Below are 13453 nucleotides of genomic sequence, written 5' to 3'. Positions count from 1 at the left end.
ATGATCTCTGTCAGATGACTCACTGCCTTTGTATGGGGAATTGCAAGAGAGGTGTCAGACACTGGAGTCCTTCTAGAGGGGGTGACTGAATACAGACCTAATGAGAGCATCTTACCTGCATTTCCCATGTCTCCTTGCAGCCTCCTGAACAGTGATGCTCAAAGAGCTGTCAACTGTTGTCAATTTTCCCAAGCTGTTGCTCTGTTTATCTGCTGCAGTCTTTTAAAAGCACCTATATTTGGTATTTCATTAGATTTCAAGTTGCATAACAAGTAAAGCAAGATTGCTGCTATGAGGAGCTTTGCACCAGTGGAACAGATGCTGCTATTGCCAGCGGCGAGGCTAGCTGTGCTTTACTGCACGCATGCTGCTCTGCCTGGGGGGAGCCCTTCGGTTTCTCACTCTGCTCTCTGTTTGTCTTCTGATCCACTGGAGTTTAGGTACCTCAGCTATTCCACAGAGAAGCTGGTGCTGTGTTGTGCAGCAGCTGAGGCACTGCTGCAAATCCCAGTGCTCGCTCTGGCTACCTGAGCAATGCATTTGGGGAGGAAGGGATTTAAATAAGTCTCTGCTGCTCTCTTGTCTCAGGATGCTGTTTGAGGCTGATGGGGCAGACCGGATTTTCCTTTGGAGGTAGTTGGGGAGGTGTTTACCCCTTTATTCTTTAGTTTCCCAGATGCTGTTTTTTTGAGAGCTACACTTCTGTGTTTCTGGGATCAGCCTGTGTAGACAAAACCAGATATGCAGCCTCAGCAGAACATTGAGCCAGGGACCTCTGAAACTTGCCACTGTGTTAGAATGGTGCAGAAGAATTTGCTAGGCAGCAGTCTGTCTTGGTTTCCTGCTAGTTTTCCCTGAAACACTCCCTGAAATGAAATGCTCACACACAAAGTAGCCCAGTAATCCAGTTAGCGTACAGCAGCCCAAAGACAGTGTTGATTTGGAGAGTTGCACTATAATATGATCATGTCTCCAGACTCCACTATTTACTGGGTTTTTTTTCTTTTATAACCCCATCTACTCGCAGTTGTTTAAACTGGTAAAAATCTCCACTTTCCCCAGGGAGGGGTGTGTGCACAAAAAGAAAAGAACAGTCTGTCATGGCTAATGCCAGAGATTTAAGCATGACGCTGCAGCCTCCAAATCCAGGAGGAGATGAGCCTTGTACCTATTGGCTGAAGTAAAAATATGAGACTTCAACTTGAGGGGTGGAGGTTGACTCACAGCTTTTGAATGCTGGGGTTTGGCAGAACAAAAGCTGCTTTGTTGCAGTTAGGGACAGTAAATATGCCCAAATCTTTGGTAGTCAAGTATCTCCCTTTCATTTCATTAATATTTCACAGAAGTGCAAGGTCAGACTCATCCGTTCACTTGCTCTGTGGTAGTTCCTGACAGCGTTTCCTGGTTTTTGCTAACTAGGGCTGGTGTGGGATGTAAGGGCTGGCTTCTGGGGAATTCACCCAATGGACTTTTGTTTCTGTACAGGGCTCCAAGCGCATTCTGCGGTCTCATGAGATTGTATTGCCCCCAAGTGGACATGTGGAGACAGATCTTGCACTGACCTTCTCGCTGCAGGTGAGGTGGGATGTGGCTTTGGAGCAGGTGTGCTTGCTGGACTTGCTGCTTTGCAGTGAGCAGAAGTGCATTGTGGGTCTGAGGTGAAGATCCTTCTAGTGCTGTTGATGTGCTTGTTCTTAAGGCAGTTGCAGCCATTTCTGAAGAACTATCTGAGCTCTTTTGGCTTGTCTCTGAGCAGCCATATTTGGGGAATTTGAGCAAAAATAGGCCAGATGATTCTAGGATCTGGGAACAGGGAAGCCCACTAGGAAAATGGTGTATAAACCCTTAGAATTGTTCTTGGTGCCAGCTCTTCATCATGGAAGGAGATCTCTAATCCTGAGTTGTTCAGGGGGAACAGAAAAGTTAGACATTATCTGCAATTTGCATGTCCTGAGTGCCACAACACAAATTTGTCTGAATTGCCTCTCAGCATTGAGGGCCTGGACAGGATGCTGGTTCACAGTATTAGGGGACCTTCCTTGTTGTGCATCCTGTGTTTGGAGCCCAGGAACATGAGGACTTTACAGTCTGTTCTCTTTACATTATGGCTGTGGCAGGAACTGGAGCAGAGCAGGATGGCTCTGTTTTGTCTTAAGTTGCCTTCTTTATGAATAGGCACTGGAGGGTGTCAGCCATGTGAGGTGGCATGGAGTATCAGGCTGATTGAAAGCAGTAGTAGGAATGGGACAGGTGAACCTCTGATTTGGAGTTGCCAAAGGAGGCACCATTTGTGGGAAGCAATAGCAGTATGCAGACAGTTACTCCTGGCTCTGGAGTCATAGGAGTAGGTGGGAATTGGAGCAACTATATTCTGTTGGTTCCGTTTTTCCTAAAAGCAGGGAAGTAAGGTAAATAGAGGCTGGCTTGCTGCAAGCAAGACGGAGGAAGCTGCATGCATGGAGCAGAGCCAGACAAGACACTCGGAAGCATTCATATCTGGATTATCTGTGGTTTGGGACTGTTGGTTACATCTTGAAGTCAAGAGTTTGATCTGGTACGGAGAAAGCCTCAGGTGAGACACTGTGGCGGTTACTCAGACCTCTGCAGACTCGAAGCAGCTAAGATTTCATTGCATATGGATGATAACCCTGCAGCTGCCCAGGCAGATACACAGATGACTGATGCTTCTGGTTCTGTCCTGATGCAGCTTACAGACTGGATTAACTGCAGCATTGCATCCTCTCTTTTGTGAACAGGAATAAAAAAGCCATGTGCCAGGAATATGTATGCTTGGCTCTTGGGGCTGCAGCTTTCTATGGTTGGGAGCAGAGCTGCAAGATGTGCCAGGTCTCCCTTTGCCAGTCCTGTGTCAGTAAGGAGCAAGTAATTCTGCAGATCTTCTTGGAATTAATCGGGAATGTGTTTGGTTGTTTTGATTTGGATTTTTTTTTTTTTTTTTTTCCTGGGACTCAGAGCAGGGCTGCAGTAGGATGCAGAGCATTGTCTATAACTCGGTTTTTCTTGGAGGGGCTGGGAATTGAGCCAGAATAATAGGGGAGAGCGATGTCCATGACACTGAGCCTTTAGAAGAGGTGAACAAGCATAATGCAGGGATGTGATGCTGGTCTCTGACTGCAGGAAAGATTGGTGGTCTTGGATGCAGCAAGGCCTGGGAAGCCTTCCTGAAATGTCACAGCAGGATTTTTATGACAACTTTTATTGTTTCTTAATTGGGTGGCAGCTGGAAGCTACTTCTAGCTAACAACTGCAGTTTAAGCCAGATACGGTCTGAATTTAGCGCCTGGGATATATTTGAGAGTGGTGATGAGCCACAAAGTAAAAGCATGTGGATGTCACAGAACAAAAAGGTCTTGGTGTCTTGCAGCAGGCAGTATGTCCATACTGCACTGTCATCTCTTTTGATTTGGATTTATTTTTTTTTTCCTGGGACTCAGAGCAGGGCTTACCTTTGTAAGCCTTACTTTGTGCTAGCTGTCTAGATTTGCAGCCCCTTGTATCTCCACAGTCACCACCTTCTCAGCTGCTTTTCCTGGGTGAAATTCTTGTCCTTTGCACAGAGTATTTCCTTGTTCAGAGCTAAGCTGGAAAGGTGACAGTGCTGGCTAGCATAATAGTGAGCAGCCCATTGTGTCTGGCAGGCCTCTGCTCAAACAGAAGGGAGGAGTTTCCCGTTGCTCTGTTACACAGCTGGGGTAAGACTGGAGTTATTGATGTTGTCTGATCATGTTTTACCTTACCAGCTAGAGCTAGACCAGTGGTAGCCTTTCTGGCAGGTGACCTACCGTCCCCCTTACTGCTGTAATGCCTGCTTCTCTGGACCTTCTGTGAGTTTCACAGGATCAAGTGAAATTCCCCAGATTATTCCAAGCACAACATCCCAGCTTTCCGGAACACTTAATTCCTGTGTTTAATCTCATAACTTTTTCCGCATGGAAGGGATTACATCACTGGGGCTTCAGAAAGAATGTCTTGCCCTGTTTCTTGTTATTCTGATGTGTGTGATGGCCCCTTCTTCTCACCCTTCTGAGGTGCTTTAGGGCACATGGTGCTTCCTCTAAAAGCCTTGGTTTTGAATGTTTTGAGTCAAATTGTTTTCCTCTCCAATCTCTGTCACAGCTGACAGCTACTGAAACGTTTTCATTGAAACCCTTCGGTAGAGTTGCTAAGTCATGGCTGGTGTTTAAAATAGCTTGTCTGTGTTATGAAAGTGGGTTGGCTTTTCTTCTAGAGGCCTTTACTTTTAACAGAGGAGCTGAGTAGCCTGAGTGTCTCTGTGCTCATCAGAGGTGGCCAAGCAGCACACCTTTGAAAAACAGAAACTTGCACATGTGTGAACTTGAGCCATCCAGTTTAATCCCTGAAAGTCAAGCTGGCCTGGGACCAAGCATGGCTTTGGACCTTAGTTGCAGGCTTGTACTTAAGCAGCCTTGGCATGGCCCAAGTGCTCTGAACTGAAAGCAAGGAGTCCCTCTCCCCTGCTTCCCTTCCAACACGTGGAAGAGCCCCAGAGGAAAGAAGGTGGTAGACTTGAATGCAAAAGTTGCCTTTGGCTTTTTGAGCTCCTCTTGTCCCTTCCCCCTAATAACTTTCTTCCCTCCTTGTTTAGGGATGTTGCATGTCTGTAAAGTCACAGGCTCCATTTGTGTCTGGATGCAGGTGTGTTGTTTTGAGGTTGTCTTTTAATTATGTGGGCTCCTGTTCCTCTCTTCTGCCTTGTGCAGTGCACAGTTGATCTGCTCCTGCAGAGCAATTAGTATTCTGCTTGTTTGTGTGGCCACTGCTTCCAGCTCTCTGCATAGCAGTCAGGCTTGCTCTGGACTCTAAATTCCATCTCTGGGTTTCTGGTGGCACTCAGCATTTGTATTTATCACATGTTTTGATTGGCAGTAAGTTATTTTCATAATATCCCAAGGAGAAAAAAAAATATAGGTCTTGCCTGTGGGAGAAGCATCTTTCAGTTGGGAATGTCCTGGGTGAGATCCCTGCAATTAGGTTCTCCTGTCTGTAGGTTACTTAGTGCTATGTATTTTGTGTATTTGGAGCATGTGTCCTATTCACCTCTTGGGATGAGACTGGTCAGATGGCTGCTGTAATCTTTTCTTGAAGGTTGCTCTTCCATGAATCGGCTTCTTCCCCCAGCAGCTGAGCTGGGCCCTGTGGTGGTCAGTGCTCTGGCAAGTGCCCTGGCAGAAAGCAGGACCTGACTGCATTAATACTCTGTGTGAATGAGCAGGGCAAGCTGAGATAGCATGGTTAACCCCACGCTTCCCTAAAAATCTCTGCTTGACTTCACAGTCAAATAGAGTTTTGGGGAGGTTTTTTGGGATATATACAAACAAATGTATTTTCTTGTATGGAACATGTCTTGGAAAGATTTATGTCTTTTGCAACTTAGCCTGGCAGGGGCATTCTTGATATAGTTACTTAAAATACAACCACTTTGAGCATTAGAAGTTTGAGTGTGTTAATATTGGAATATACTGACAGTTGCAAGAGCTGTGTGGCTGGAGAGAATCATTGCATGATCGTGTAGGTCTCCATGCTTTAACAAAAGAGGCATCAGCAAATCCTTGGCCTCTCCATAGTTCTGCCTCTCTTTGCTTGCCATTCAGAGCACAATAGGTTCTTAAATGTGCGCAGTAGCAGGTCCAACACCGAGCAGTGGCCTTGTGTTGGAGGGAAGGCAGTGTCCTACCAAGAGTGTGGGAGTCCATGCCACTGCATGCTGCCTGCTTTTTGTGCAAGGGCAGCCTGTGTCCCTGGTGGCACCTCTGGGACTCCAGTTCTGGGCAGCCTCCATTCAGCTGTTGGGGGAAGTGTCTCCTGGAGGCTGCTTATCTCTCTGGAACAGGGATTGGGCTCAGACCTTCCCAAACTGAACATCTCCTTTGTGCCCCTGGATTGTGTTTTCATTGTGCTTGGCTGGGGAAATGAAAGCTCAGACCTGAGCTATTTGGGCAGAGATGAAGGCTTCCTTGGGATAATGAAGGATTGTCCACTGAGTGTCAGTTAGCTGTAGGCACTTCTGAAAGCCCTGGGGCTAATCCCTAGAAATGAAGTTTACTTGTGGAGCAGGCAGCTTGAGACATAATGTCAAGAGACATAATAAGTTTTCCATTGTGTTTCCGACTGCAGTACCCTCACTTCTTGAAGAGAGAAGGCAACAAGCTTCAGATCATGCTGCAGCGGCGGAAGCGGTACAAGAACCGAACCATTTTAGGCTACAAGACTCTGGCTGTGGGGTCTATCAACATGGCTGAGGTGAGCAGAATTTGTCATGATCTCTTTTTACAAAGGTAGACATTTTCCCTTCTCTTTAGACACAGTGTTGTCACTTTCCTCATTGAGTAGTACCTGGTGGGATTTCATATAGCTGTTTTAATAACTGCAATCAGTATTCAGTGGACAATTTTGTAAACAGATTTTACCACTGAGTGATACTATTGGATGTTTTCTGGATAGTATATTGAGAGTTAAAGCTTTCATGAGACTAGCTTATTGCCTTGTGAAGATTTTGTTACTGTATGTCGGGTTTTTTTAGAGTTAGGGGCTCCAGATCGTAAGTGCAGAACAAGATGGATAGAGTCCCTCAGCAAGCCTTACAATCCTAAGAAATGCTAAAGTTAAAGCAAGGTTTTCTGTGCTTCTCTGTCCTACTGAATGAAAGTTAAGGATCAAGTACTTTCTCTCATTTTTCTTGAAACACACTTTGCAATTCTTATTTCATGACTTGGTAATTTAGGTAGAGTTCTATTCATGAGAGGTAAATGATAAAATTTTCTGATTTACATCTGAAAATTAATGCTGGAATCAAGTACGGATAAATTATTCACTAAGGCTTTCTGAATGGCTTAGCTCCGTGCTTCATTGTTTCATGCCCTGTTTAATCTCTGCTGTTTCTAAGTACTTAGAGATGGACTTAGCAGTAGCAAGTTCAGGTTAACATCACTATTTTTCATCAGGCTGCATTCTGTGAACAAATCATTTCCATCCAAAATAAACTAGTTTTATGCTGTGGTGAGTTCTTACTGCATTAAATAATTATAAAGGCTACTCCATGTGTATGAGTTCAGCTTCCCTTAGACTTGCAGTAAATGGTGAACTCCCCATTTGAACTGGCCAAATTCTGGTGTGTAGCTGTGTTGTAGCTGACATTTTTCCTGGACCATGTTTGATTTGTTTAAGACTAGAAATTAAACACTTCTGTAAGGCAGAAAACATGTGGCTCCATTAATTAGACCCATCAGTGAACTTGTAAGTGTTGGGCACTTGCTGCTGCTGCATGTGGTTTTTCTTATGTCTCTTTGTAATGTCAGCTGACTGAGGTTAGAAGGTCAAAAATTTTCAAAGGTCCACTGTGTTAGGACATAGTTACTCTCCAAGCTCATCTGGACTGTTTCTGAAATCAAAGACTTGAGGAAAACAAATGCTACAAGCCCACCCTCCTTTGCAGTTTATAGTATAATGACCCCCAACAGCACTGACACATTTCTTAAAATTAAAAATAGAGTCCTCTTAGCTCTTGAAACAAAGCAATAAACTGGAGTTGTGAATCTCAGCACAGTTTAAGAGCCGGGGCGGGGGGGGTGGGTATATGTTCCTCATCAGCTCAGGTCTTTTTAAAGCCACATAAGGACCTGACAAAGCAGCCTTGTGTGTGTTATAAAGCTGAGGTGCAGGTGTGAGGATGCACTTTTGGACTCCAGTGAAGCAAGAGAAGAATATAAGTCTTAGGTTCTAGGAAGAACCCTGTGAGTATCAAAGGGAGGAGAAACCCCTACTGAGATGTCCCCCTGCCTCCACCATTTGTCTTGCTTTTCATGACCCACTGCTTTATTATCCTGGAGTGGCCAAATCCTCTTGAGATTCAGGTGCCAGCTCTCTGGAGCAGGGTTTTTTTGCTTTAGGAAGCACTTTGCATCTGTATCTTGCCAAGAATTTTTGCCTTTAATGGCTCTTCTGCTGGGCTTTAGCACAAAATGAAGTTCCTTCATTAGGTGTTCAGAAGGTTGGTAACTTGATAATTCAAATCAGTACTGTGCCATGAAAGCAAATACATAGTAATGTGGTATCGAGTATTGTGCTTCAAGCATGAGCTAATCGACTGTCAAGCTCAGAATGCTTTTTCTTTCCTTCCAGCGCTTCCATTAGTAGTCAAAATTTCAACTAGCATTGAATATTGCTTGCAGGTGGCTCCTGCAGTTGCAGGGTGCTGACTCGTGTCTGTACTTGGAAATGTGGAGTAACTCTATTAACATAAATATCTAATAATATGCGAATTATGCAAGTTGAAATACATTTAAAGGCCAATTTGTAATGCTTAGTTTCTGTTGCAGGTCATGCAGCACCCAACAGAAGGTGGCCAGGTTCTGAGCCTTTTCAGCAACATCAAAGAGGCTGCAGTGAAGGTAGCAGAAATCTGGATCTTCTCCTTGTCAAGTCAGCCAATTGACCATGAAGACAGCACAATGCAGGCCAGCCAGAAAATCAAGTCTACAGGTAAAAGTAGAACCACATGCTCTGAGGACCACTGTCTTCCTGAACTAGCTGGAGGTAAACCCCACCTGGGCTTAGGTGCTTTCTGGGACAAATAAGAGCTGGTTTGCACAAGTTGCTATGTCTGTAACTGATTAATGCAAAGAAAACCAACTTTAAAAACCTGTTGCTATGTAAGCAGAGAGTGTGACAGGAGTGGAGGTTGAATTGTCAAAGCTTCTCTTGCATATCACACCAGGCCTGAGCCATCCAGCAAGGGTTAGTTGTGTTCTCACCAATGCTCTTCCAGCATTACTGGTGGGTGTGCTGGCAACCTGTAGCTTCTCACCTGGCTAACGGTGTTGTATTCAGGAGATTTGCATTTAAGATACTCTTCCAACTTCTTTTTCCTTTGACTATTCTACAGTAAATCTCATTAACTTAGATGAGACCTGCAAACCTGCAACATGTTGTGCTGTGGACTGTGGCCTGGTTTGATGAATGTAAATCCATGGTGTTGTGCACCATTTAGGAAAGTCATTGGGTTTCTGCTTGTGGTACTAGTCTTCTGATCACTGCTAGAGGAGTGACCTGTTGAAGAAAGTGCACGCAGGTGCTTGTGTGTTGTTGTCTGAGGTCAGGCAGATCACCTAAAGTCTCATTTCAAGAAAGGATTTAGATTCTCCTGGCATGTCTTACTTGCTCCTTTAAGTCATTTATGCCCATGTCAGAGGGAAAAGTTATTTCCCTTGTGGAGAAACCTCTTTATTTGCTGCTGTCTACCAGGTGGTTAGTTCCAGGGCAGAAGGGGGTGGTGTTTCAAGAAACCCTGTCTCTCTGCTGGTCCTTCTGGTCTTTCCTTCCTTTTAGATGTGTTTCTCCTTATTCCTTACCTCTGGGTGGTTCCCACAGAATCATAGAATAGTTAGGGTGGGAAAGCACCTTAAGATCATCTAGTTCCAATCCCCCTGCCATGGGCAGGGACACCTCACACTAGACCATGTTGCCCAAGGCTCTGTACAACCTGGCCTTGAACCCTGCCAGGGATGGAGCATTTACCACTTCTTTGGGCAACCTGTTCCAGTGCCATCTCACTGGTTCTAGCACAGATAGAAGATAAACTAAGGTAAACCAACAGGCATCTCCTTGTGTGCCTCCTTTCTTGATCTGTGACTGCTAGTTGGCCTTCTCTGCTCCTGAGATGAGACACTTGCCTTAAAGGAGTTTCACAGGATCTCTCCCCTCTTTCCTTCCCTTTCAGACAACTATTCCGAGGAAGAGTACGAGAGCTTCTCTTCTGAGCAGGAGGCCAGTGATGATGCCGTACAGGGCCAGGTACTGTTTAGGGCATGGCTTCTTACTGTGAGGGCTTCAGTATAGTGTGCACGCTCTTGGCTTATACTTGAAACTAAAAGCCTATTTAACTAAACCATGACAGTGTGGGACTGTCACCAAGTGTTTAGCTGCAGTGACAGAAGGCCTACACAGTAACCCATTTCTTCCACTGTGCTGTGATTTATCTGATCGTGTGTTTGGACTTGAGCTCCCTTTAAACAATAAACATTGGCATCTTTGTGTATCAGCTTAATGGTCAAGGCATCAGTTGATCGCTTCTGTAATACTGATTGGATTTGAAGAGCCCAACTAGATCCCCAGCTGTAATTAAAGGGCCAGTGGGGTCTGAGTCAGTCTTCAGTCTTTAATACCTTATACCAAATAGGTCCTTATGAAGAACCCTCTGGCTAGATGTGAGATGCTTTCAAGTTTGGGTCTTACTTGCCTTCGGACTCTGGCGTTACCTGCCTTCCACCTCTTGGAGGGTACTGAGGGAGGAACCCCCTGAAATGGGGGGCTGTGACTACCCTTGTTCCTTGAATGTAGAACTAGGTATGGTTTTCTTCTCTAAGCTGGCTCTCTGCAGACCTGGTTCACTTCCTTTTCCCTTTGCCATCATAACTGCAATTAAGGCAAATGCTGAATGCCCAGAAGACAAAGCAGCAGGTTCATCTTCTTAGAGGGAACATTTTTAACACATAAATGTTCATGTGTCTCCAAATCACAAAGGTAACACAGAAATCCTCTTTCTGTTCAGGATTTGGATGATGATGAGTTCGAGCTGGGGAAGCCCAAGAAGCAGCGGAGATCGATAGTAAGAACGACGTCCATAACAAGGGTCGGTGGAAATTAGTTTTACTAACACTGATGGGGTTTGGCCAGGGTGCACAGTGCATGTGACTTATGGGGGCAGCACTACTAGACATGGTAGCCCAGCAGAGAGCTTGGGGCATGGCCACAGCATGTGAAGAGCTAGCAAAAGCAGCAGGTTCTGAGAGTGGGGCCATCCAAGATGCGTGTATGTGCTATCTTGAGTGTCCTTTGGCTGCAAGACTAAGAAGCTTGAAAAATTGTGTAAGTGTATGAAGTTAAATTTCACCCCCATGAAGAAGCCAGTGCAGGATCCATGCCCATGTAAGTCCTCAAAGTAGCTTTAAGTGAAGCTTAAAGCTGTTTGTGCTGTGCATGGAAGAGGCCAGTGGGAAGGTTTCAGAATGAAGTTAAGTAGCTCAGTCAGTGTCTGGAGCTTGACAGACGAACCGGAGGTAGTGCATGGGGTGCTGCAGCAGAAGTAGTAGCTGGATATTGAAGACTTCGGCAAGTTGCATGCAACTGTCCAGCCTCTCTAAGCAAGCATGTGTATGCTTGTAAAGTTCATACCTGTGGAGCAGGTGAGTTGTGCTTGACCACGCTGTAATACAGCTTTTCCTTACACAGTATGTTTGCATGTCTGTGATGGCAGTAACTTAGAATTGCCAGGGTGTCTAGGTTTCTTTTTGGACCTAGGAGTAAGTTTGGGGATCATCTGTACCTCCCTTGAGGCTATTTCTGAAATCCATGTTTTGATAATCTTTGAAATAAACCCTATTTTGACCTGAATCTGACACTAAAAAGTTTCTCTCTGAGACCAGGAGCATGCTAGTTCTTATTATTGGTGTCCTTAATATTGTTTTCAGGAGTCAGTGACCAGCCAGGACAAAACGGACCACTTTGTTCTTAAGCAAGCAACTTTCTCATAATAAGAATAATGTCTTTCTAGCCCCGACCTCTGAACTGAGACTAAATTTCCAGTGTGTGGGGCTAATGCAAAACTGGGTTTAGTGGCCTGGTGCCAGCCATGTTCTCCTCCCTTCCTCCTGACACAGGGATGCCACCTCTGTACCAGCACATCTCATCTTTTCTTCAGACTATGCGTATTACGTTTGTCAAGGACAAACAGGGAAGGGCTGGGCAGCTCATGGCAAATCTCAGCTGTTTGGTCCTGCAAGAGACAAATAACTCTTGGAAGCAAGTAAATACAAAAGAAGTGCAGTGGTTTTGCTTGTCTTGTTTTGGACTTGATGCCTGTTGAGTCCAGGATCTGGGGGGTATCAGACTCGGAAAGCATTTTTCTGATAAGTAAGTGCTAAGGACAAGTCCCATAACTTTTCTGCAATGCTGCTAGTGAAATAAATGAGCCTGCCAGCATGAACTGCAGGCTCCTGAAACAACACCATTTTGGTAGAAAACAAATTTGTACTTTGCATTAGCAGATAGATGCCTGTGTTGGTTTACCCTTGTTAAGAACCAGAAAAGTTGACTGCCAAATGTTTGCCAGAAATACATCAAAAAGGTGCAGGAGATCTGGCAGATAAAATTATTTATCTACTGTGTCCAACCAAGAGTGGTGTGCCATCTGTCAGAGCCAGGAGATCTGTATTGCTTGGTGGAGTGTGATCTAGTTTGTTGTAGTACAGGAAAGAAAGTTTATCATAGATGTAGAAAAGCCAATTTCAGCATAAGAACAGCAGAGACTTTGGAATGTCAGGAGTTATTTGATTTGAAGCAGCAGCTACAGCACCAGTGTCAGCTGTGTCTGGGCTTTTTTGCAGATTGAGAGAAAAAAACTCACTTAATGCTTTACTTATGTAAAAGTGTCTTTGACTTGCAGCAACAAAACTTCAAGCAGAAGGTTGTGGCATTGCTAAAGAGGTTTAAAGTGTCTGATGAGGTAAGTAATTCATTCTGTAAGCCTTCCTGTCTTGTGTTGCCCTCTGCTTGGTGCATCTTGCTTTAGTCTTCAGGAACACTCTTCTGTTTCCCTCTAGTTCCCTTCATTTTGTTCTCACATCTGCAGTGAATGTGACCTTTCCTTACACCCTAGCCTTGCATGGAGGCTTGAGGGCCAACCTTAAAATGCCATCAAACATTTTCTACATCAAGTTTTATCAAAAGCAGATTTTGGTAACTGTGTGTGTACCCATTAGTTTTGCAGACTGCTTTGAAATTATCTTTGACCCTTTCAAAGGCAGGTAGACTAGGATGTATATTCCTTGTGAAGTTAAATCCCAGCCTGTTTGATCGTCTTACTAGAACAGCCAGGCAAGATACGAAAAAGTTGGATAGCGAACATGAATTCGTAGGAGAGTCAGTGATCTGGTCAGAGCTGAGATCCAGAACCCAAGAAACCTGTGTAACATTAACTATCTAATATAAAAACAGTTAACATCTCAATTGGCTGTATGTCTGCGTGATGATTTTGTGGCTTGTGGGAAAGAGCAAGTAACTCCTCATGTTTCCTTATGCTTTCGGCCAGTCCTGTTAGCTTTGCTGTTCTTCCCAAGTTAGCGCAGCAGTCAGCATCCATAGCTGAGGTCTCAGCCACCTGAGCTGCTGCTTTTCTCAAGCTACCATTCAAAAAACCAAGTTCTGAACTGTGCACAGCTGCCTGCTTACTCTGGTGTATACATGAAGCAACCTGTGGAAGTTTTGTGCAAGATACCCGTTCTGTTGGGCTTTGCATGTTGGTCCAGCTGATCTTTGTCCAGGTTTCAGGTGCCTCCTGTGGACATCTTTGTCATTTTTACCTGCTTGGTTTTTAAATCAGGGGGTGTGATGGTAACTTTTTCAGTGAAATCCAAGA

At 44.7% G+C, this 13453-nt stretch overlaps 1 protein-coding gene across 1 annotated transcript in view; it reads left to right on the top strand.

Annotated features, from left to right (window-relative positions):
• Positions 1 to 6111: 6111 nt before the first annotated feature.
• PACS2 (phosphofurin acidic cluster sorting protein 2) overlaps positions 6112 to 13453 on the top strand; it is a 40323-nt gene continuing 32981 nt past the window's right edge. Inside the window, exons 1-5 of the mRNA XM_010020702.1 lie at positions 6112 to 6282; positions 8358 to 8520; positions 9758 to 9831; positions 10589 to 10669; positions 12482 to 12541. Of these exons, the coding sequence (XP_010019004.1) occupies positions 6112 to 6282; positions 8358 to 8520; positions 9758 to 9831; positions 10589 to 10669; positions 12482 to 12541 (549 nt within the window). The remainder of the gene's footprint in view (positions 6283 to 8357; positions 8521 to 9757; positions 9832 to 10588; positions 10670 to 12481; positions 12542 to 13453) is intronic.

This window comes from Nestor notabilis, unplaced genomic scaffold, assembly GCF_000696875.1.
Source record: "Nestor notabilis isolate BGI_N333 unplaced genomic scaffold, ASM69687v1 scaffold29968, whole genome shotgun sequence".
In the NCBI taxonomy this organism is placed as follows: Eukaryota; Metazoa; Chordata; class Aves; order Psittaciformes; family Psittacidae; genus Nestor; species Nestor notabilis.
This window is presented reverse-complemented; position numbering and strand designations above follow the sequence as displayed.